The sequence below is a fragment of the Erpetoichthys calabaricus genome, chromosome 10 (assembly GCF_900747795.2).
Source record: "Erpetoichthys calabaricus chromosome 10, fErpCal1.3, whole genome shotgun sequence".
Lineage (NCBI taxonomy): Eukaryota > Metazoa > Chordata > Cladistia > Polypteriformes > Polypteridae > Erpetoichthys > Erpetoichthys calabaricus.
The window spans coordinates 36148372-36172015 of record NC_041403.2 but is presented as its reverse complement, the minus strand read 5'-3'; the positions used below and the strand labels follow the sequence as shown (position 1 = coordinate 36172015).

The window sequence follows — 23644 nt, the reverse complement described above, 5'->3', positions numbered from 1 at the left end:
ATGGCACAGTAAGGTCTAGGCTTGTAGAGGATGCCCTTCAAGAGAATTTTTCAAGGACACCAAATGACTGCAAGCAAACCCCAAAAAATAAAAAAAAAATTTTGGGAACCTGCTAGTAACAAGTGAAGACAAGCAGCCTCCTCAATGCTGACATTGGCCTCCTTAAATAATAAAGGAGAGTTGGGGTTTAGGTTCTCATGGGTCCACTAGGAAGTGTTATAGGTTACTCTTGGTATTATAAGTGACTTCAGAAAGGATACAAAGCCTGAACAGTGGTCTTTGAAATGGAGTTGAATTATGGGAGGTGAGTTGGGGAAAAGGCTCAATGGCAGAGTGATGATGAGTTTGTGAAATTCGAGGAAGGGAGAGAGGATTCAGATAGTTAAAGGACGTTGTCTTTGACATTTGTTGGTGGGCAAATTGAGAAACCACCCTGCCAAAGAGGATGGCCATTTTCCATGTGTTACTGTTCCAGTGGAACAGTTAAGAGTGTATTTTAGTGATTCTTTATTTAATGCTTTTTGTTTGGTTAATTTCTTCCTTGTGATTTGGTTCAATAAACATCCTTATTTTTAACTATATTGCATTCCTTTTGGTATTTTTGTTTTCAGTTGAAATGATCACTAGGCGATAGCCCTTGCCACAGTTTCCCACCAGATATTATAACCATGAATCATCTTCATTTTTCAGATATAGACATATACTTTTAATGATCATAAAGGAAGAATTTTGCATAAAGATCTGGATTCAGTAGAATATCATGTCCACAGCTGTCAAGCCTGGAAAAAGATATTAAAAAGAAAATGAAATAGAGCTTTGCAAAGTTTACTTTTAGAAAAACAGCTTTAAAAGAAATGATTCGGGCCAAACTCATTATGCTTAGCACCCTGGGAAGTGTAACAATATTACAACAACATAAAGGTTTGCAACACATAGATAATTGTCATCCGTCTTGTATCTTGACTATTAAAGATACAACAGGCAGTAGATGTTTATACACTTTTCTAAATCACTCTGTACGCCACATACAGTCTGGTTGGTTACATTGGGCCCCTAAAAGAAGCCAGTCCTGGTCCGGCGCCAGGGACAAATCAGCATCTGAAATTCTGAGCGAAACTTAACCTTCACTTTCAGTCCCTGCAAAAGTACATCAATAACAAATACTACTAAAATTTAGTACTATAAAGCCACGCATTTTCATTGAACTCATTAATATTTCATTATGCTTTTAATAGCCTCTGCTTAAACAAAATGCAGTAAGTTTGTATCCTTGACATTCATCAACATTCACCTTCCTTACCGGCTCAATGTTTTTAAATAAAAAAAAAAAGAAGTGTGGACAATACACACACACACACGCGCGCGCACACGCATACAACGATCAATGGCCATTGAAAGACCTGTTTATTAGCTCTTTTGTGATGGGTGGGCCACTGCAATGCCCGGTAAAGTGCTTGAACCCCCTCAGAGGGATTGTGAGCTCTCTTGACTGTGTCGTTCATCTTCTCAGTCTTTTCCTCTCCAACCGGCCATGCTGTACAGAAAACTTCAGCTCCTGTGGCTCGGCCCCCTGCAGTTTTGTTCTTGAGTGTTTCTGGCCATCTGACCTTATCATTGTACTCATCTTCAGAGACTTAAAATACAATATTACATTTAAAGACTACTTTTCTAATTATATATCTATGTTATGTAAGCCGATATTGATTGATTTTATATTTTTTTGCGCTTATTCATTATTGTTCTTACATAATTAATTTTTTTGTTGTAACTATTTCCTTGACCTTTAATAAAGCACTTTGAGCTACATCTTCTGTATGAAAATGCGCTATAGAAAAAGATGTTGCTGTTGTTCCTCACAGGCCAGAGTCACTCCAATACTTATAAATGTTACAACATGGAATATCCACGATTACAGCAGTTACAAAGCTTAACTCACTTACTGAACAAACAATACACATTCACAATAAAAATCAAATTGCCAGGAATGTGCTTTACCTGTGCCCAGAAGGATAAAATCATAATTTTTTGAAACTGCAGTGTGCTTCTATTACAAGTTTGTTTTATTTTTATTTTTTCTCAAATGAATCATGATGAACTATAAAGAACTTAACTCATTTACAAAGGAATGTATAGGACTTACTGTACCTAACTATTTTACAAAAAGCGATTTACAGGAATCTTTGAAAGTCAGTCAGTCAGTCATTTTCTAAACCACTTTGTCCTGAACTGGGTCACATGGGGGCTGGAGCCTATCCCAGCTAGCATAGGAAGCAAGGGAGGAACAAATCCTGGGCAGGGTGCCAGCCCACCGCAGGACACACACACCAAGCACACACCAGGGACAATTTAGGACCGCCAATGCACCTAACCTGCATGTCTTTGGACTGTGGGAGGAAACCGGACGACCAGGAGGAACCCCACACAGACACGGGGAGAACACACAAACTCCACGTAGGGAGGACCCGGGAAGCGAATCCAGGTCTCCTTACTGCAAAGCAGCAGCGCTACCACTGTGCCACCGTGCCGCCCGCACGTGTCTTGATATCTAATTAATTTATGGTACTTTTATTTTAAAATGGTCAGACGGATTACATAGTTTTTTGATGATAAATGAATGGGAAACAACAAGAGATTGCACAGATATGTATAAAGATCGAAGCTTTTTGGCAGAGCCATCCATCACCAGAATAACTAGCCAATCATATGTGTATAATGTCACATGGTCCAGAACGTGTATTTTTGACATAAATAGTAGCCCATCAGAAGGATCACAGAGCAGCAACGAGAAGTAGTGACATCAGAGACTGAGACACGTCTGAAAGAGAGAGTGGACCAATCTAATAATGAATGTGGTGAGTCTCGTCTTACCACCCCTTTACTAATGTACAAACTATTCAAAAACTACAGACACTGTCTTTTTAATTCCTTTTTGCAGTGTTGAAATACACAATGGAGTCCCAGTGAATCAGATTAATCTGTGTTAACACTGCATGGGATTCATGCAGTAGAATTTAAGTTGAAGAGTTCAAAAATTTTTTCATCCAAAAATTATCAGAAAAGATGGTTCAGTTGAGAGGACAAAGCCCACTTTTGCCCACCTTGTTAGTCCATGTCTTAGCCTCTGGTGTCGCTTCTTCTTGTTGCCACTGTCTGACCCTGAGTCAGCCCACTTAGGCTAAGCCATGTGTGGCCTTTCTATTTCTGTCTGTAGCCCACAGTGAAGTGGAGAAGGTTGTGGCACTGCACTTAAACAGAATCCTTAAATAATCCTGGGAGCTGATACTACTGATGAGCATCAAATATAATACAAGAAAAGTAAAAACAGTTTTAGAAATGAAGCATATAACATACCTGTGCTAATCTGTACCTTTTCCTTGATAAATAACTGAAAAGAAACAAAAGAATTCAATTGACATGTGTTTCCATTATTTTTTATTTATGTAAAATAATGACCCCATAATGAACAAGGGGAAAAGGAGGAAATTTTACCTGAACACCGAGAGACAGGAATAACCAATAGCTGCCTGAGATTGGGTATCATCTCTGGGAACCCCCACCACCTCAATGTTGAAGGACCTCCACATCTTGTCATTTTGTTTATGAATGCCAACACCCATTGCCTCCTGCCCTCCCTTTTCCATTGTGAAATGGTTAATGACTCTCTTCTACTATTTTGCTGTCTTGTGCAGAATTGCCAACAGCCATGTTAATTTGGTCAAAAAACAATGATGCGCCAGCTTCATCTTCTCTTCTTATTGGGACCACTACTGTTGACAGGGACACTTCTTTTAGCCATGAAATATCGAAACCCTTCTCTCACTTACAGCCAAAACTGTTGATCCTTTTGCCTTTGAAGTGTTAAAAGCTCTTTTAAATGTATTGTAATTCTGTCCCCAATTACTAGCTGCCATGACCCTTCTTGGCCATGAAATGCTGATGTCCCTCACACCTATTTTACTATTAACATTCATGTCCCTTTTGGCCTCTTCCTTGTTTTGTGATTTTTCTCTATCACTGCCAACAGTAATGCCTCTTTAACCAATTTATTTAAGCCTCCTCATTCCCACCTACATAACATTCTCAAACCCACTTATTTTAATTCGGGGTCACAAAGGCCCACAGCCTATCAACGTAGCACTAAGTACAAGGCAGAAAGTAGCCATGGACAGAGCACCAGTCCATCTCAGAGCCCACTCAAATACAGACCCAGAAGTGGACAAAATTATTATGTATGTGTTTCGAGTTGTGGAAGAAAAACTGAAACAAAAAGGGGAGAATGTGAGAAAGCTCCATATGGACAATAGCCACATATGGGATTCAAACCCAGGATGCTGGATCTGTGAGGCACGGGGACTAACCACTGCACCATTGTGCCACCGTTTCTCACCTAATTGGTGATTTGACCCATGATTGGCAACAGCCATGCCATTTACAGCTGCGAAATTTTGAAGACCTCTGCCCCCTGGTTTGTGACTTCATTCACAGTTTCCAGTAGTGATGCCCATTTTCCCCAAAAAATGTTATAAGTTGTGGCGGACGGCCGGGGTCCATGACTGGCCAGGATGCCCCTTTGTTATATGCTCGGGGGGAGCAGCCCAGGACGGTGCAATACCTCCCCCTGGACGCTGGATGGCTGCCCCCCTGGGTTGGAGGGGTGCCTCGGTTTCCCGCAGGGCTCCATGGGAATTGGAGTTGGGGGCAGCCCTGTTGGTCCCGCAGGTGCCGCCAGGGGGGGCTGCAGCTGGAACTCCTAAGCCCTTGTGGGCAGTGTTTTCACCACTCCCGGAAGTGCAGCCAGAACTCGGCAATCAAGCATCAAGAGCACTTCCAGGTGAACTATAAAAGGGGCCAGCAGCCACCACTTGAGGAGCCAGAATCAGGAGGAGGAGGAAGAGGTTGCCAGGGAGGAGTGGTGGAGGAAGAGAGAGTGCTTTATTGTGTGTTTTTGCGCTTGGGACTATGTACTGCCTGTGGGACATGGGGAAGACGTGCAGCCACAGGTGGAGAAGAAAAATAAATCTTTGTTTATTTTATGTGTGCCTCCGTCTCCAGTCTGTGTCAGGTCGGATATAGCGCCTTTTTCACAAAGTCCTCACTAATCTTTTCCTTCTCAGGTTTCATGATTTACTTGTCCACTGGATATGTCTCTTTGTCAGTAAAATATTGTTGGTGCATGAATTTTTTTCTCATATTGGGGTACTACAAGAGATAGCTGTGACCTTACCTAACTATGCAGAGTTTTCTATATAGCAGAGGTCATATCTGCTGTTTTACAGCATACATGAACATTGATAACATGCAAATTTGAAAATTACGCTTGTCTCCAATGCTCTTTCGACAGTGGAGGCCTTTATCACCTCTTCGGATCGATTCACAGCACACATACAGTGACTCGGTGGCTCTGAGGAGACTGCCGCACTGCTCAGGAATCTCTCATTTGTTATAGGAAGCTGCTGACCACTTTGCAGACAGAGACGCTGCTTCAGCCATGGTCTCCGTTGGCTGTCAGAATGTTATTTAGCATACTGGGTTAACTCCAGTCCACTACTGACACTACCAAATAAAAAAGCTCTCCGCAATGATGAAAACATAGGACTGCCTTTCAGAAATAATATAGTCACCTGTACTAGCCAATGTAGCAAAATAATAAATGGAAGGTAATAAATAATACTATGTCAGTATAAAAAACATATTTCTGAACTGTCATTTGTGATTATTTGGAATTTTAAAAGAAAAGCCTGTCCTGACAGACTTGATTTAGTGGCCACTGGCGTTTGGTTGTAGACTTTTCCTCTATTTTAAAGAAGTGGCAGCACGAAAAAATACCACACTAGACTAGAAAACAGGAACTCAGCAGAGGCGTTACGTGATGTTAGAATTGCATCATCAACCACAACTTTTTTTACCAGTAAAGGAAATTAGACTAACTTACCCATCCCTACATTGCTTCCTGAACAAGAAACTGAAAGGCAAGAATAAACAAATCACAAAAGATCCTTCAGAGATACATGCAGTTTTACTAAAATGTATTTAAGATAGATAGATAGATAGATAGATAGATAGATAGATAGATAGATAGATAGATAGATAGATAGATAGATAGATAGATAGATAGATAGATAGATAGATAGATAGATAGATAGATAGATAGAGGCACTGCTTTAAATATAATAGATAGATAGATAGATAGATAGATAGATAGATAGATAGATAGATAGATAGATAGATAGATAGATAGATAGTAGATAGATAGATAGATAGATAGATAGATAGATAGATAGATAGATAGAGGCACTGCTTTAAATATAATAGATAGATAGATAGATAGATAGATAGATAGATAGATAGATAGATAGATAGATAGATAGATAGATAGATAGATAGATAGATAGATAGATAGATAGATAGATAGAGGCACTGCTTTAAATATATATATATACTGTATATATATGTGATCTTTTCTTTATCTTTATCTACTATATGTATCCTCTTTTGGTGGACCACCAGAACTCACTGCAGTTTGCCTATTCAACAATGATTGAAGTGGAGGATGCAATTATCAGTCTGGTATCCCTGTTAAGAGCTAAACTCAGAGATGTGCAGGTGGATGAGCCCATGGTGTCCTGGATAATGGACTGTCTGTTGGGCAGACCACAGCTTGTGAAACTCAATGACTGTTTTTCTGATACGGATGTGAGCAACACTGGAGCACCACAAGGAACAGACCTGACTCCTTGTCTCTACACTCTGTACACCTCCAACTATAAACATAACATAGCACCAAGTCATGTCACTCACGGATAATTTTGTACTTATGAGGTGTATTGATAAGGAGCATGACATAGAGTATTGGAGTATAGGAGTCAGGTGAACAATTTAGTTTTTTGGTGCAGAGAGAATTGTCTGCAACTTAACATCACTTCAGTTATAGGACACACTCTGGACCTCCTGGAGATAGTAACAAAGGAGAGAATTAAAAAAAACTGAGTGCCATTATGAACAATCCTCTCTCTGACACACTTACACTGAGGACTTTCAGCTACTGAATGATTCAGTAGAGAAGTGTCAAGAAATGCTACGGGGGCTCCTTTAGACAAACAGCAATATGCCTGCATAAGGCCTCACTGTGACTGGGACAATCTTTTTAAATGTTCTTTCTTTTTTAGTCATTCTGGTGTGTGATCAGACCATAGTGTCTATCTATCTATCTATCTATCTATCTATCTATCTATCTATCTATCTATCTATCTATCTATCTATCTATCTATCTATCTATCTATCTATCTATCTATCTATATTCACTGAGCTTGACTGAATGTCTCACATTTAAAATATAAGATAATAATGCATGGATCTCTGCTTACAATAGGGTTGGATTACAGGTTTTGCTATATTATGTGTATTATATACCTGAGTATAATTTTCTTGGGCAGAAGGTAACTTTGGATCCATCACTGGAAACTGGTGACACTACAACAGTGTAGACATCCCCACAGGATATCTCTTTAACATCACAAAAACTGGATCCGGTTGAGGGAGTGCAGGAGAAATTGGCTTTGGATCCAAACAGGTCAACCTGGTAGTCCTGGGAGAAGACAGCTGCCCGCCAGTGCACTCTGATGACGCTGTTTGCCATTCTATACAACTTGACACTAGATGGACAACAGGCACCTGTTTTAGGAATAGGAGTGTGCTGTTCATAAAGGCCAATAATCTCAGTTAGTTAAAAGACAATTAAACAATAAGCATGTCATTTTATTCTTTATACATTGTGAAGTGCTGTATTTATAATACATTAATTAATATATCAAAATAATAAAGCATACATACAACATATGAGCGTTAAGTTCCTTTAGATGTTAAAGACAGTTATGCAACACTCAATCCCATATGAGAAAATGGATTCAAAAAGTGATTAATCCGCATTTAGCTGTAATATTTGTCAGCCGGCATTTCATGTGGCTGCTGGTGATTCTTTCATAGTAATGTGGAGAACGTTTGGCCTGCTTTTCTTTGCAGAATTGGTGCAAGCTGAAGATGCTTTTAAGTTTTTAAACAATAACTACTTATTTAAATTGATGTTCAAAAATCTCAATGAGTTTCAATTCTGAACTTTGACTAGCACATTAATAGATTTTATATTTCTTCGGCCATTCTAATGTGAACAGAACAGTGCACATAATGAGGTTCAGCTGAGTAATGGATCTTACAGACAGTGGCATGGCTGAAGACTGAAGCTGGTCATTGTTGGTTGACAAGTGATGTTGCAATTGTTTGTTTTTTTTGTTTTTTTTAAATCCCTTCCTAGGCTCACAGGCATCTGTATGCTTCTATCTGAAGGCCTCAGAGAACTCTTTTTGATCTAGGCATAGTGATAGCAAACACTTCATCAACAAAGGCTAAACCAAACTAAATGTCTGAGGTTTGAATAAGGCAGGTTCCTCCAAGATCTTCTCTAATGAGGTTCTAATTATTTGCACCTGATCCGGTAGCGGTGATTCTAATTTTAGATATTTGAGGTTGTGATAAATGTAGGGGTGTACTTAACTTTCAACACATGCACAATCTGAATTAATGTTTACTTAAATTATAAAAATAAACTACAAACTGTAAATGTGGCATGATGTTTGTTACATTATATCACCTTTATCTATTGATAGTATTTAAATAAAGATCAAACCTTGATATGTTCACATCATATGTTAAAAAAGAAAAACAAAAATTACTTTTTCACATGGCTGTGTATACCTCTTGAAACAATTGAACTACACTTACATTTTTCCCAACTTTACTTTTAGATCTACAGCATTCTTTTTGTTAATAGTGGATTACCTTTGATGGAGAGCTGCAGCAATTAACTTTAATAAGGTAAGAAAAGTGTTTCAACATACTGGAGGAGTATCCATGGTATCTGCAATGGGTCATCAGGCCGCTTTCACTTATCGAGTTTAACGTCACTGTGTAGTTTGTTCCACAAGTAATACACCCCAGCAGGCAGTGCGTCTGAAGAGTGTGGCACTGGGCTTTGCCACGTGACGACTCCAACACTGTCACATATGACTGTGCTCTTGTTCCTTCAGACCAGCTAACATTAGTCATTGACTGTGTCACCTGGGTGACTGTCAGGTTCTGAGGGCAACATGGGTCTGTGAAAGAGAGAAAGACAATAATCAGCAAAAAATGTTTTAATATTCCATACATTTTTATCACTGTCATAACCATTACATCTGAATTTTTCACATTCACTATTTCAAATTCCTCAAGTCTTCCCTACCATGCTTAACTAATGACAGCTCCTTGCCTAATTCTGTGTCTTTACAAAACAATAAAATACAATACAATTTATTTTTGTATAGCCCAAAATCACACAAGAAGTGCCGCAATGGGCTTTAACAGGCCCTGCCTCTTGACAGCCCCCCAGCCTTGACTCTCTAAGATGATCTTTCACTGATCATTTTCATCTATGAGTCACAGTTTTCCCTCCTAGTACTGTCAACCAATAGCTAAGTCTTACCACTTCCCAATGACTTATTTTGTGGATTTCATTGGCCACAATCAGCTGCCAGATTTCTCACTAGCGTTTAGCAAGTCTGTTGACCAGTTCTTAAAGAAAAAGCACGCAAAAACATTCTATGCAATCTTTTGGAAGATCTAACAAAGTGGTTAGAAAATTAGAGTCATGAACGGTTTCCCATCTACTTCCAGTGAACATCCCTGGCCTCAAATTCAGTCAATGTTTAGACTGAAAATGAAAAATCAATTGCCATATCACGTGTTATCTTTGTACAACAAAACAGTTCCATTTCTAATATACTGAAATAAAAATTAGAGGTTGCTTCTGTCCTGTTGTGTAGCTAGCTTGCCAACTTATTCTCTAGGTTTTGTCAAGCTTCTGAGTTCAGGGAGTGTCTTATGGGTGTGTCTGTACCTGAAAAAACAGGGAATGGTTTGGCCACTAACCACTGTTTTGTTTCCCTAAGAACAGAGAAGAATTCCCCGGAAGACCAATAATGTCACTTCCGCTTCCACCTGGATTAGCCCCAACCCTTCCACTTCCACCAGTTGTTATTCATTTTTTGGACCCGCTTCAAAACAAGACAGCAACTTCAGACAGCCTGAGGAAATGTAACTGATAAGCATTCTCAACTTCTTTTTCTTTACTTTTTTCAACCAGGACAAATGGGGTATCCTCAGGGACCCCATATCCTTTTCTTTGTTATTCTTGGTTGTTCACTGTATATAGCAATCTCTGCTTGTGTTCTGAATATCACTTTCGTATCAGTTAGCACATTTACATGTGCTTGAGTAAACTGATTATTCATAAAAACCTGAGCTCTAAAATGCATTGTTAACCCTTATTCCATTTAGAAAAATCTGGTTGTTGGACTCTGAGAAACTAGATTAACAAACGTAGATTTTTCCAAGAATAATCCGATTATGTGGCCATGTAAATCCTTAACCAAGTTACTGTTAAGGATGTTGTAGTCTACACATGTATGTTGAATTCTGTCAGCCTGCACATGTATTTTCTTTGCACTCGCTTTCAGCAGCCATGGGTAGAAGTGTCCACAAAATACATTTCCAGAGGCAAATGATCGGGCAATCACATTATTCCTTCTCCTGTCTGAAATAATCATTCTAAATATTTAAGATATCGCTAAATTTGTGTTGGTGAGCTGAACGTACAGCGCTAAACTCAGCAACACAATCTCGAGAGCAGTAGGGTAATGCGTTAAAAGTAACACACATTACATAGTCTGATTACATTTTGAAGTAACAAGTAGCCTGATGCAATACTTATCTTATAGAATAAAAATCCACGTTTTTATTATTCTAGCAGCGCTGAGTGTAAGGCAAGAGGCACATGTACCGCGTTGGTCCTTTGCAGGGCTCAGTTGCACAGCCAAGCAGAAAACAGTTTGCTACATGCAATCTGGTAACATAAACTTATAAACAAAGTGTCAATTTGACTAAATATACAGTATTTATAAAACACAAGAAAAATAACACAGGCGTCATGCCTATTTTCTGATTCACATAGGCCCATGATGACGTTTAATTCTTTTCTGCACAGTTTAATAATTTTGGAATGTTTTGACAAAGAAGAGCTTTAGAAGATTACTTGCACATGTAAATTCACATTATTAAGAATCCAGGTTTCTGCCTTAACCGGGTATTCAACTTATTTGTGTACATGTAAACAAAATGATTGTTAGCCAAGGAACACCACTAATTCACTAGTTATGCTAGACAACACTGCAAGTAGTTGATGTAAGCGACTGTGTGATTTTGATGTCCTATGTGAATTTCCCCTTGGGATTAATAAAGTATCCTATCTATCTATCTATCTATCTATCTATCTATCTATCTATCTATCTATCTATCTATCTATCTATCTATCTATCTATCTATCTATCTATCTATCTATCTATCTATCTATCTATCTATCTAAATGAAGAATTAGTATTCCTAGTACTAATAGGGGTATGCGAAAACTACCAAATTCCTAATACAAGAAATTGTATAAGGCAAAATAATAACTGTATGTAGCTCAGTCTTTCAGAATAATAGATTACAGAAAGGTCCCTGAAAGTGCGTGGATTAGAGCGTAATATCTAGCTAGCTCTCTTTACTTAAGTTACCATTTAGGGATGGCTGTACATTAAAGACAGCATTTTTGAAATGCAAAAATCTGCAGTCTTTAGTTGTGCGCAGTCAAACTTTTTGGAAAGATTTATAAGCATTTTAAAAACAAGTTGGTTTCTATAAAATGCACACAACACTACTTAAATTCAATGTTTTAATTATTTTTTAGGCCATTTCAATTTAATGGAAGAAATAGGTTTAATAATACTACAATGCTCTGTATTTTTTAAAGTGTTGAAAAACTTATGTTCGTTATTATTTCAGTGCATTATAGGAATACTCCACCCAAAAAAAATATTTGTTTAAATGTTACTTACCCAATGGAGTTTGATGTGGTGACCAAGAAAAAGTTGTAATCTCATGTTTTCATGCAGAATGGAGAGAAAGAAGTTTATATCGTAATAGAAATCAACAGTGACCAATGTTGTACAAGCAATGAGGAAAATGTCAATGCATAAAAGAAAAAAAAAATCTCACATTACTTCTGTTGCATAATCCACCTGTCAGTTATCCAGTTGTATGCTCAAAATGCACAAGACGCATGCTTTTTTTGCTAAAATATTATTAGCTAGTTACATCTGGAACAATCATCAAGCATCATAAACGGGAAACTAAAGCCTTATGGGATTGTCTTTTTAAATTGAAGACAGGACTCTTGACCAATGAATGAGGTGGAGAGGCGGATCTTCAATTCTAAAATTCTTTCCCATAAGGCTTTAGGGTTACTGTTTATAATGTTCCCTGATAATTCCATAAGTAACTATTTTGAAACATTTTAGCTAAAATGCATGTGTTTTGCAGGTTTTGAGCATAAATAAAGTATCTATCTATCTATCTATCTATCTATCTATCTATCTATCTATCTATCTATCTATCTATCTATCTATATGACTGAATAACTGATACATGGATTATGAGATGCAAGCAAATTGAAAGTTTTTGTTGTTTTTTCCTTGGACATTTTTCGCATTGTTTGTCATAAACATCTTTCTCTGCATACTGCATGAAAAAATCAGATTAAAAAAATTTTTGCCCATCACTACAAACTATGGGGTAAGTGACCTATAAAAAAATATCATTTTTGGCCAAAGTATTCCTTTAATAGACTATTTTAAAACAATGTAACCTGAGTCATTTTTTGACCTGATTGTTTAATTTTGCTTTTTAATTTTGGCTGATTACTTTTACTTTAACTTGAGCAATATTTCTTAAAGTAATAGTACTTTTATTTGAGTTCTGGCTTGGGCTTTTCTACCCACCTCTGATCCTGGGTTGAGATGTGATAGTAAAAAGATATTTTTCTATTACTTAATTAATACCACTCTTCTTGCTAACACAATCAGAAATATTCCAAAGTTAGCTTCTGTTCAAAAATCAGAGAACTCATCGCAGACATACAGATAATAGTCAGATTTGAACAGGAACAAGTAGCTGCTGGTTTTCACTCCAGCTAAACATTTCTACTAGTGTTTGAGTTCTTCATTCAAAGTGACTTTCTGCATTAACTTTTTTTAACTAAGTCTCTCAATATAAAAACACATTTTAGAAGCATTATCTTCTTCTCTGATATCTATTAAGAAATTGACAGCATGCATTAAGGTTATTTTAGCTCAGCCTGTGACCCTCCCTCTTATGATCTAGTTATTATATTAAATTTGAGCTTGTTTGTAGCATTTTAATGGCTTTGTTATACCCAGTTAGGGTTTTCAAGGCCAACGATTCAATATATAGCTTTAGTTTTCCTAAAATTCAAGTATTCAGAGATTTTTATTTTCTGACATTGTTTTGTTCTGGTTTGGGTGCCACCAGTTTGTGTACTCATTGTTAGGAGGCGGGCATTTCCCCAGAGGTTGTGACCTTCATGTTACGAGTACAACGCTATCCAAAATAGTGGATAACACAAGCCTTTGGTAACAAATTGCCTTATTAAAAATATCTCTCTGGTTTGGCTCCCTTGCTTTGTACTTTTGATTTTTGCTTAACGTTCCAGTTGAGACATTTGGATTGTTTTGGTTCTCACAGTTATGATCCCAGCTTTGTTCCTTGACTATGTCTCATGTTGAAATTAAATTTTTTCTTTCAGCTAGTTTTTACCAATATAACACTGCCTTGGGTTTCACTACATCTGGTTTTAAATTCTGTTTCTGATTTTCCAATGAAACATTAGAAAAATGACATTGAGAACATTCATCCCAACATAGTATAATAATGTCTATGTTCCAAACTATTTCTAACATAATATGAAACCAAGTTTTGCAAGTCCCCAAAGACTGTCAACCACTCTATTTTGCATGCTATGATCTAATGTAAGATTTTCTATGTGAATTTGAAGGTCTTAGCCAAGGTCCTATCCAATGAACCTAAAGCAATCTCCCTTCAGTTCAAGTGGTGCAGTAATAGTTGCAGTAGGAGCTCATTTGTAATAAAAATCATTTCATCTGAGCCATGTCAAACTTCTTGCTAGAAGCTCTACAGACATTTTCAAATAAGTTAAGAAGAAAACTAAAGACACTTTGTGCCCATCTTGTTCTCTGCCAAGAATTTCACTATATCCAAAAAAATGTTTTCCTGTGAGCCAGTGTCTGAGGGGAAAAATGTGCATAATTTTGAGAATTTATTTTAACAATCACAAACCACAAAGCCACATAAACATTTCTAAGTAGATGAAGACAGAATGCTAGAGGCTTCATTTAGATAGATAGATAGATAGATAGATAGATAGATAGATAGATAGATAGATAGATAGATAGATAGATAGATAGATAGATAGATAGATAGATAGATAGATACTTTATTAATCCCAATGGAAAATTCACATTTACTAAGAAGGTTGTTAAAATGCCCCATTTGTGGATACACATTTTCAATTTATCTTCTACCCTACTGAAACTTACTGTGTAATTACAGTAAATCAAACACATATTTCAATTTTTTGACACACCATTTTCTCAGCAATTATTTACCTTATAGTTTTTTATAAATCTGATTCATAAATCATGAGTGTGTAGAACAAATGTTTCTATATTTATATAGTTAAAGTGTTGCCATTTTAAATGACTCACTTCTGGCCACACAGTGAGTCACCGTTGGGGACTAAAGTGGCAGATGTATGGTTTGTTATCCATTACCTTAAGTGTCAGGAAAAAAATCCAAAACAATGGCAACTGTGAAGCCTGTGTGACTCAGACACATACGGTATCATGGGGATTTTTTTTTTTTTTTTTCTTACATAAGGATTTTGTTTAGTTTTCACATACTCTTGGGGGTCAGAGCACAGTGTCAGGCATCGTACAGTGCCCCTGGAACAATTGCAGTTCAAGGGTCTTGCTCAAGGACCCACCAGAGTAGGATCTCTTTTGGCAGTAATGGGGATTCGAACCAGCAACCCTAACCCTAACCGGCACAGATCCTTAGCCTCAGAGACACCACTCCATCCTTATTTGTATAATTCTGTTATGATGCCTTTAAAATACACATGGATATTGCTTGATTAATAGTGTTTTTTGTTTGTACCATAAATACCAGTTTTTTTCTAGTAGAAAGGATCTGCTGAACATTTGTCTTGACAAATTCCCCCTGTACCTTTTTTGGAAAGTTTTACTTTAATTATTCAAAACATCTTGTTTTCATAACACAAATAATTAGAAAATAGCTATAGTGTGGTATTCTCCCTGAGTTAGTTGTATAAAACAGACATCTGGAGAAAACTATGAATGTATTTGGCCTAAATGTGGGTGGGAACAATTAGATGGTTCACTCAGTTTGAAATTCTTAAACCAATTCAACGCTTCATGAAGGAGGAGCTCAGATTAAATTACTCCAGGGGTGCTATACAATGGCTGACCCTAAGTTCTGATCCCCAAAGCTCATGAGAAAAGGCAATTTCCCCACAGGGAATAAGAAAGTGTATGAAATCAAAATCAAAAATAAGATCAGAGGTTTACATAGCAAACAGAAACAGTGCACATGTTAACCTGGTGTGACAGACAGCAAGCCTGTGGTTGAGATAAATAAATCTTGTATGGCTGAAATATTTCCTAAAAAGACTTCTGATAAACATATAAATGTGTGTAGTGTATGTAGAGAACACATTACATGTGTTAAAAAATAAATGAAACCTGTTGCAAAGGAAAAAAGCTTTCTGGAAAACCAGATTACACTTTGGCATTGAAAGACGTCACTGGCCTAGGATAAAAGTGAACTGTCGCCGGGTGTATGTGACGTCTGTCACTCTCAGTTATGACAATAATGCCGCAGTCAATGTGAAATTGAAATAAACAGTCTGACTGGCACCTTCTAGTTGCTGACTTGTGTCCAATGATTGCTTGGGTAGACTCCAGTCACCCCATGATCTCCATTCAGAGTAAGATAGGTTATGATAATGGATGGATGGATTAAACAGAAAGGTGAGAAAGAAGAACCTCAGGACATGTTATTTTCAGTCCTCTGCACACTAAATGTTCCTAACGACACAGATACCGCTCCAGGAGAACTATGGAGAAGGCTGCATAGCACCCAACATCTCACTGCACATGTAAACGAATAACAAAAGTAAGTTAACATTACTGTGTAATTGGAAATGCCAAACATGGCAAAGCTTAATATGGACACAATGTTTTAACACATAGAATGATATAGATATATTATCTATCTATCTATCTATCTATCTATCTATCTATCTATCTATCTATCTATCTATCTATCTATCTATCTATCTATCTATCTATCTATCTATCTATCTATCTATCTATCTATCTATCTATCTGATTTTTATTTAATAAATAATAATCTTTTATAATCTATTACATGTATATATAACACTGAAGCTATATGCATGAAGCTATAACAGAATGAATTTTTAAACATAAGGAAAGGGATTGAATATAACCAAGGGTTAACTAAATGTAAATTAAAGCTTAAGCACGCGAAGTCTCTAAAGAAGCTACCAATGTAAGGTTAGAATGAGGTAAATGAGTAATGAACACCCCTCGAGAAAGCGGAGATAAACTGATGGATAAGCTGATGGAAGAGCCTATACACTCCTCCTATAAAGTAATGATAAGATCAATAGAACAATCTGCAAAACACCCCTCTTAATGAAGCAGTGTTCAGAATAATGGGAGAATTGACAAGAGGCAGAAATTACTGGTGGCATTAGTTGATCAAGGGAGATGATAAAGTTGTGCATATTAAGAGGCAGGAGATGTGATGTATCAGATAAGGTAATTTAATTAAAAAATATAAAAGGAGAAGAATTGTTTGATTGCTCACTGCATGGACTGAGACATTTGTGCATAACATAATTTGTGCAAATAAAGAGACAGTTCTGCATTCTCTGGACTGTGTAACTACCTTCTTTGAAGACGGAGAATTTTTTTTTCACAACACTATCAATCTATTTATAGATGAAGATATATTCAGACCATAATGCTTATCTAAAAACTATTTGCTTCTGTTATGCCACATAGTGCTGAAATAGTCAAAATGACAGCAAGATATATAAATTAATCATTAACCTTCAGGTTCTGAGTTTTAAATTGATAACAGCAATTTTAGCCTTCCATTTTCTCTCTGTATAAAGCCTTTTTGTTCAATATATATATTTGTCTCACTCTGTTTTTCCATAGTTGTTTTACATATTTGTCTAATTTATGTGTAGAAGTGGGACACTGTAACCCTGAGTGTTTAAAGTGCATGGACTGGAGGAAATTAGGGTGGATGTAGCAGATTTCACCACTATTCACTACATACTTTTACCGAATTGTCCCCAGACATTCAAGACTCACGTCTAAGCCACACAAAGCTAATAATGTAGTAGCTGATTTAACATTGTTTACAGGACCAGGATTGGCACAGGATGCATTGAAGTTAACCTGAAATTATTAAACGAAGAGCAGCTATACATTTTGCTTATGCAGGAGCAACATGAATTCTTTTAAGAACTCAGGTATTGCATGATCTGGTAGACAGTATCATTTTAGAATGGTTGCTTCTGATGATTGCATTTGTACTGTGATGTCTGATGGTGTCATGGTGTCTATAAAGACATTATTAACTCTGTGTGCAGGTTTTATAAACACTGTGTTAATCTCAGAAGCACCTTCTTCCCAGAAAAAAAAATCACCCATGGATTCATCCCTCTCCATTTCACTTCTTCACACAGAAAGCGTCCATGGGCCCGACCCTCTGAGACAGAAGCAAATACTTATGTTGTTTAAATAAAGAAAATTTCCTCCACATAGGTGTGTAAGCAGGCCTTTTGATTTTCTACACACTGAATCTGGAAGGATATCGTATTACAAAGCAATGACAGGCTCTATCTTTCTTAGCTTTGCTCTGCTCTCACCTCCTGTTACAGACCTTGAATAAAGCAGCAGTAAATCATACTATAAGTTACATTTTATTCATCCAAATGATCTTTTCTTTTTCTCATGTATGCAGCCATTCACTGGAAATCTCTTTAAAATACAACTACCAACAAACAGGAGCTTAGTTTTGTTTGTCTTCTTCCCTTGTTGAGGTGGCACACAAAAGTGCCCTGACTGACATAAAGGGAGCGTGTTAAATTTTTATTTTAATATTAATTTATTTGTCTTTTCATCCTTCTTAATCCAATATAGTGTTATTAGGAGTAAACTTTAATCATGTTATTTTGTACTCTTTTATTTAATTATTTCTATCTTCCTATTTTATTCTTCTTGTAATGTAGATGCTCCAATTAAAATACACTGTGTATCACTCCAGTATGCAAGGACTTGAGCTAGATATATATATATTTTTTTCAATTTCAAGTTAATAGCTAATCCAGTCAGGATTAGTCCCAGTATAAGTCATCGTTTCTTCAAAGGGAACACTCATATGCAATGGATCAGTTTTCAAGTCACCACACACAAAACTTTGACAGGAAGTGAAGCTAAGAATCTCAGGAAACCCCATTTAAACACTAAGGTGACATGGAAAGCTTACATAACTGAACAATCTGAGAGTTTAACCCAGCTCAGGCAGTCTGGAGTTGTAACACAGTAGTGCTAACCATTGTACTACCTTGAAATAATATATAAAAATATATAAGAATAAGGGCATGTGAGAATAAACTGAACTGGAACTGTATTATATTTGGTAGTGACTTTGCTTATCTGCAGACCTTTAAAAGATTGCATCTTTGTTTGTGTAGCTATAAGTACAGTAATTCAGCCTAAGAACCACCGCAGAAGATTACACTAGATAATGCCCTGATTTACCACTGGGAAAAGACACTTGCATATGGCATTGTACAACAAGTGGCGCATATACAGTACACTCAAAGCCTTACATGATCTTCATGCTAGATACTGTAGCTGCTTTTTATCACATATTCTCATTTAATTGATAAAATGTTGCTTCATTCCGTGTAAAGCTACTCTATTTTCCAAAAAAGGATATTATACAAAGACACCTGTCTCAAGTGGCACAGTATAACTTGGTAGGCTTTCTCCTGCAGAGGTGGCTGCAATGGCGCTGACTCCAAAGGTGGCACCACAAGGCAGATCATTGAATTGGCACGACCTTCCTGTGCTGTGACAGGTTTGTACTTTTGCTTCGGTGTCTCCTTCTGCTTGAATCCTCACAGTGTAGTTTGCTGCATCGTTGTCTGATATCCAAGAAATATTGAAAGTGGATACATTGACTTTTGAAATGTTCTCAATCTGGGGACTGCATGGAGCTGAAAAAAAGGAAACATAGGACATGTTTATAAAAACTTTTAAAAGTATAGTAGATTTTTAGGTACTATTTTTCTTCAACAAAACTACAGCTTTATGGAATTTTCTTGATTACATGTGTTAAAGCCAAAGACTTTACCTGCCAGTGGGGACAGTAGATTTATTACATAAGAACATAAAAGATTTGACAAATGAAAGGAGACCATTCAGTCCATCAAGCTCATTTGTTTAGCTAAGAGCTAAGCTGTCCCAGCATCTCATCCAAATACTTCATAAATGCTGCTTCAACTCCATGTCTTACTAGTTTGTTCCAGATTCCCACAACTCTTTGCTTAAAGCAGTGCTTTCTGGCTTCAGTCTCAAATGCCCTTCCCTATAATTTCCACTGGTGTCCTGGAGTATGTGGGTCACCTTTAAAATGACAGGCTTCTGCTGGATCTACTTTATCAACACCTTTGAGGATTTTGAAAACTTGGATTAGGTCCCCATGCAGTCTCCTCTGCTCAAGACTAAACGGATTTAATTCACTGAGTCTGTCAGAGTAGGACAAGTCCTTAACTCTTGGGATGCTCTTGGTTGCTCTCCTCTGCACAGCTTCAAGTGGCACTATGTCTTTATTATGATCTGCACACAACATTCCAGATGTGATCTCACTAGTGCATTTTACAGTCTGAGCATAACGTCTCTTGAGTTATATTTAACAGTTTTTGTGTTATAACCTAACATTTTATTTGCCTCTTAATGGCTTCTGTGCATTGCTTAGATGATGAAAATGTTGTGTCAACATAAATCCCTAAATCCTTTTCAGAGGTTGCCTTCTTTAGGAAATTGTCTCCCATTTTGTATTTGTGATTGACGTTCTTTTTGCCCACATACACTTTTCCACATTAACCTGCATTTTACAAGTGTTTGTCCAGTTCTGAAGGTTGTCTAAGCATTTCTGAACTGTTTTGCTGCCTCCCCAATGTCTGCCATTGCTCCAATTTTACTATCATCTGCTAAATTCACAAGTTTACTAACTATACCTTAATCAATTTCATTATTATAAATCAGAAAACAGAACAGTCCCAGGACAGACCCCTGTGGGACTCTGATGGGACACTGATGACCTCACTCTATGTGGAGCATTCTCTTCTGCCTGTACTCTTTGTCTCCTGCTCGTAAACCAACTTCAGACCCAGTTACAAATCATAATGGTAATGCTATGAATCACTAGGCAAGAGGCAGGTGTTTGGGGTAAAGCTAAGCCTCAGAAAGACCAGAAAATGCAAGGAATGAAAAAGAACAGACAGTATAGCAGCCACGATAAAAGTAGCGGTCTAAAATGCAAAAGGAGCACAGTAAATCAATCATCAAAGCTAAAACAAAATACCAAAATTCTAAATCAGAGAAACAATGCAAAAGGTTCTAATGTAATACAGGTAGATATTGATTTTGTGCGTGTTCTTCCTATTTATTTATTTATTTATTATTCTAATGTTTTGGACGTCATTTTGTGGCACTGTAGTTCCTGCATACCACCGTACTGTTTTGAGGCCTATTGTTATCAAGTAACAGACTGGCAAGTAACATTAGAGGTGCAAGACAAAAATTCATAATGGAAAAGGCAAATGATCCAATGTATGAAAACAACAAACCAGAATATCAATTACAAAATGACAAAATTGATCCAGGAAAGAGAAGGCTACTGTGGCCAGATGGAAAGAGGCACATCCTGCATGGAATGGAGACGGGCAAAATGACTGGCAGGAAAACAAAGGTTTTTAGCAGGCCATATGCGCAAAAATTCTTTACCAGAATCAAAGGAACATGAAGGAACAAAAACAAAATTCATGTCAAAACACAGGGGTTGAATTAAGAAGAGCAAGAGGTCCTGACCATAAATAAATATCCTTTTCCTATTACTAATTTTGTAAGCCACAGTTTGATTTTGGTTAAATCCACAAACTTGGACATTCAACACTGAAGAATGGGTAGAAACAACAAACAAGATGGTGTCATGCATGGCTGTCTCAGGGTCACCTTCTGGGCTCAAACTAGGTGTGCAATACCCCATCAGGCCAAGAGGGGCTACAGTCTTTAACTGTGTTGTCCCTTTTTACCACTGCAGTGCAGAGAAGATGTTCACTGAGGGCATCATAACCTGCCCATTACCTTGGAAGTCCCACCTCTAATGGTTGGGATCGTATAAAGCCAAAAGCTCCTGAAAGATGGTATCTCACTTCGGGAAAGCAATCCCCTCATGTCAGATCTCCTGGAACTCGACCCACTCAAGAGAGCTGATACTTAAGACAAGCACTACAGACTTAAAAGACTTTTGTTAGGCCTCTTTTGTGTTGCGCCACCACATGTTCCTTTCTGTTTAGTTTTATGGCACCCCCCATTTTCGTTGGGTCTCCTTTGCCTTCTCCCTCACTCACAGTGGCCACATCCAAAATAAACAAACTGCCATGACATAACAAAATAAAAACACAGCTATTAACAAAAGCAGAGAAGTCTGGGCTAAATTAAAACACTGGTTGCTTAAATGGTATATCTGAGAAACTCACTTAGTCTAAGTGGAATAACTATTCCTGTTAGTGGTAGGGCAAAAAATATTGTCAGATATATAAGCAATAACATTTGCAAAGTTTTAATTCTCTTTAATTTAGATACACTCAGGTTCATGTTCCTTTCCTTTTCATTTAGTGACTTATTTAAAGTGGAAAATTTACATAGAAATATTTAAAGACATTTTCTTTCACTGGCCACAGTATTCTTTCATTGTACATTCATCCATGTATAAATATTCACATTATCAAACTTGTTTAATCCAATTCAAGGTTTCAGAACTGGGTGCAAGCTGGAAGTTGGGAATCCACCATGAAGAGACACAGGGCTCACACACACGCACATCTCGTGTCACAAATTAGCCTAACCTCTGCATCATTGTGGATGTGGAAATAAAACTAGAGCATTCTGGGGAAAATCTTCACAAACATAGGGAGATGATGCAAACACAGAGAGTGCCTAAGGTCAGAGTTCAGACTCTGGATCTGTGAGGCAGCATCACTAATCACTGCACCACCGTGCCGTCCATATTCTTTACAATCCCGTCTGGCCACTTTGCATTTCTACTTTTTCTGGTTAAAGTATGGGAACGTTCCAGGTAATTATAGCAGCAGGGAAGAACCTATAATCTATATATACTGTAGTATATTTAAAGCTCTGTCCAATCAGTGTCTGTGCCCTTGCCAGGCATAATGTTCTATGGCATCCACAAGAGAGCGGGAAAGTGTGATGAGCAAAGGCAAGTAGCCCATGTAAGAAAGTGAACTGTGGGGCATACATCCACAACAGGACTGGAATGTCCGACAAAGAAAGGCAACAAGAAGCACAAAGAAAGAGGGATGTAAGGCTTTTCATATCAAAGAGAGTAGAGGTTTATAAACTCAGGACTTACCATTGTACCATTAAGCCAGCTTTAATAAAATGACTTTTTGTTATACTAGTCATTTATAAAGTCATTATAAATCCATCATAAGAGTTGTGCACAGTTTGTCCAGAACTTTGACCTCCACTGTAGATTGAGGTGAGTTGGCTGTGTTCAAACAGCTAACTCTAATTATCAATTTAATTGGGTTACTTAAACTAGAGGGCACACAGTCCCAGTTGTACCACTGTACCATTAAGTCTGTTTATTAAATCGGGTTTAATGGTACAACGGTAGATCTGTCTGTTTTGATCGTATCCTGCATTTATGAACCTCAGTTGTTAGATAATTGTGTTCATTAGCCAAACTCATTAAAAACATGTATGATTTATTATTGAATATCACATTCTGGTTGCAGACCTTAGGACATTCAGTGTCATGAATTTGTTATGATAAAAGAAATCAGGAAGGGAGCAAATACCTTCTCACAAAATTGTAACATCATTGATGTCAATGAGCATTTGATTCTGCAAGCATATTATTTTGCATGTGTATTTGTATATGTGTTGTAAAGTACCCAAGAGGATGGAGGGGCATCCCAGCCAAAATGGAGGAAGATTTCTTGCTCAGCTAGGAAACCATAATGGAAGGATGGATTGGTTACACACACTACCTGGGTGGGACGCCTTATAATTTTCATCATGGCTGGGATACCAGAGGGACTAATGGACTGAGGAGAGCTGGAAGCCAAGAGCAGTTCATCCCCCAAGTAAACAGGTGGCAGTGTTTGGACACCCACAGGGCTGCATAGGAAATGGAGTCTGGAAGTACAGCCCTATAGGGGTCCTTGGGGAACGATAGAGGGCGCTACCAGGGGAGGTCATCC

General features: G+C 37.5%; 1 protein-coding gene across 1 annotated transcript in view; it reads right to left on the bottom strand.

Annotated features, from left to right (window-relative positions):
- Positions 1-468: 468 nt before the first annotated feature.
- LOC114658938 (fibronectin type III domain-containing protein 7-like) overlaps positions 469-23644 on the bottom strand; it is a 37169-nt gene continuing 13993 nt past the window's right edge. Inside the window, exons 9-14 of the mRNA XM_028811084.2 lie at positions 19082-19348; positions 8892-9146; positions 7411-7671; positions 5933-5962; positions 3352-3385; positions 469-779 (exon numbers count right to left, since the gene is read on the bottom strand). Of these exons, the coding sequence (XP_028666917.1) occupies positions 3357-3385; positions 5933-5962; positions 7411-7671; positions 8892-9146; positions 19082-19348 (842 nt within the window). The 3' untranslated portion in view covers positions 469-779; positions 3352-3356. The remainder of the gene's footprint in view (positions 780-3351; positions 3386-5932; positions 5963-7410; positions 7672-8891; positions 9147-19081; positions 19349-23644) is intronic.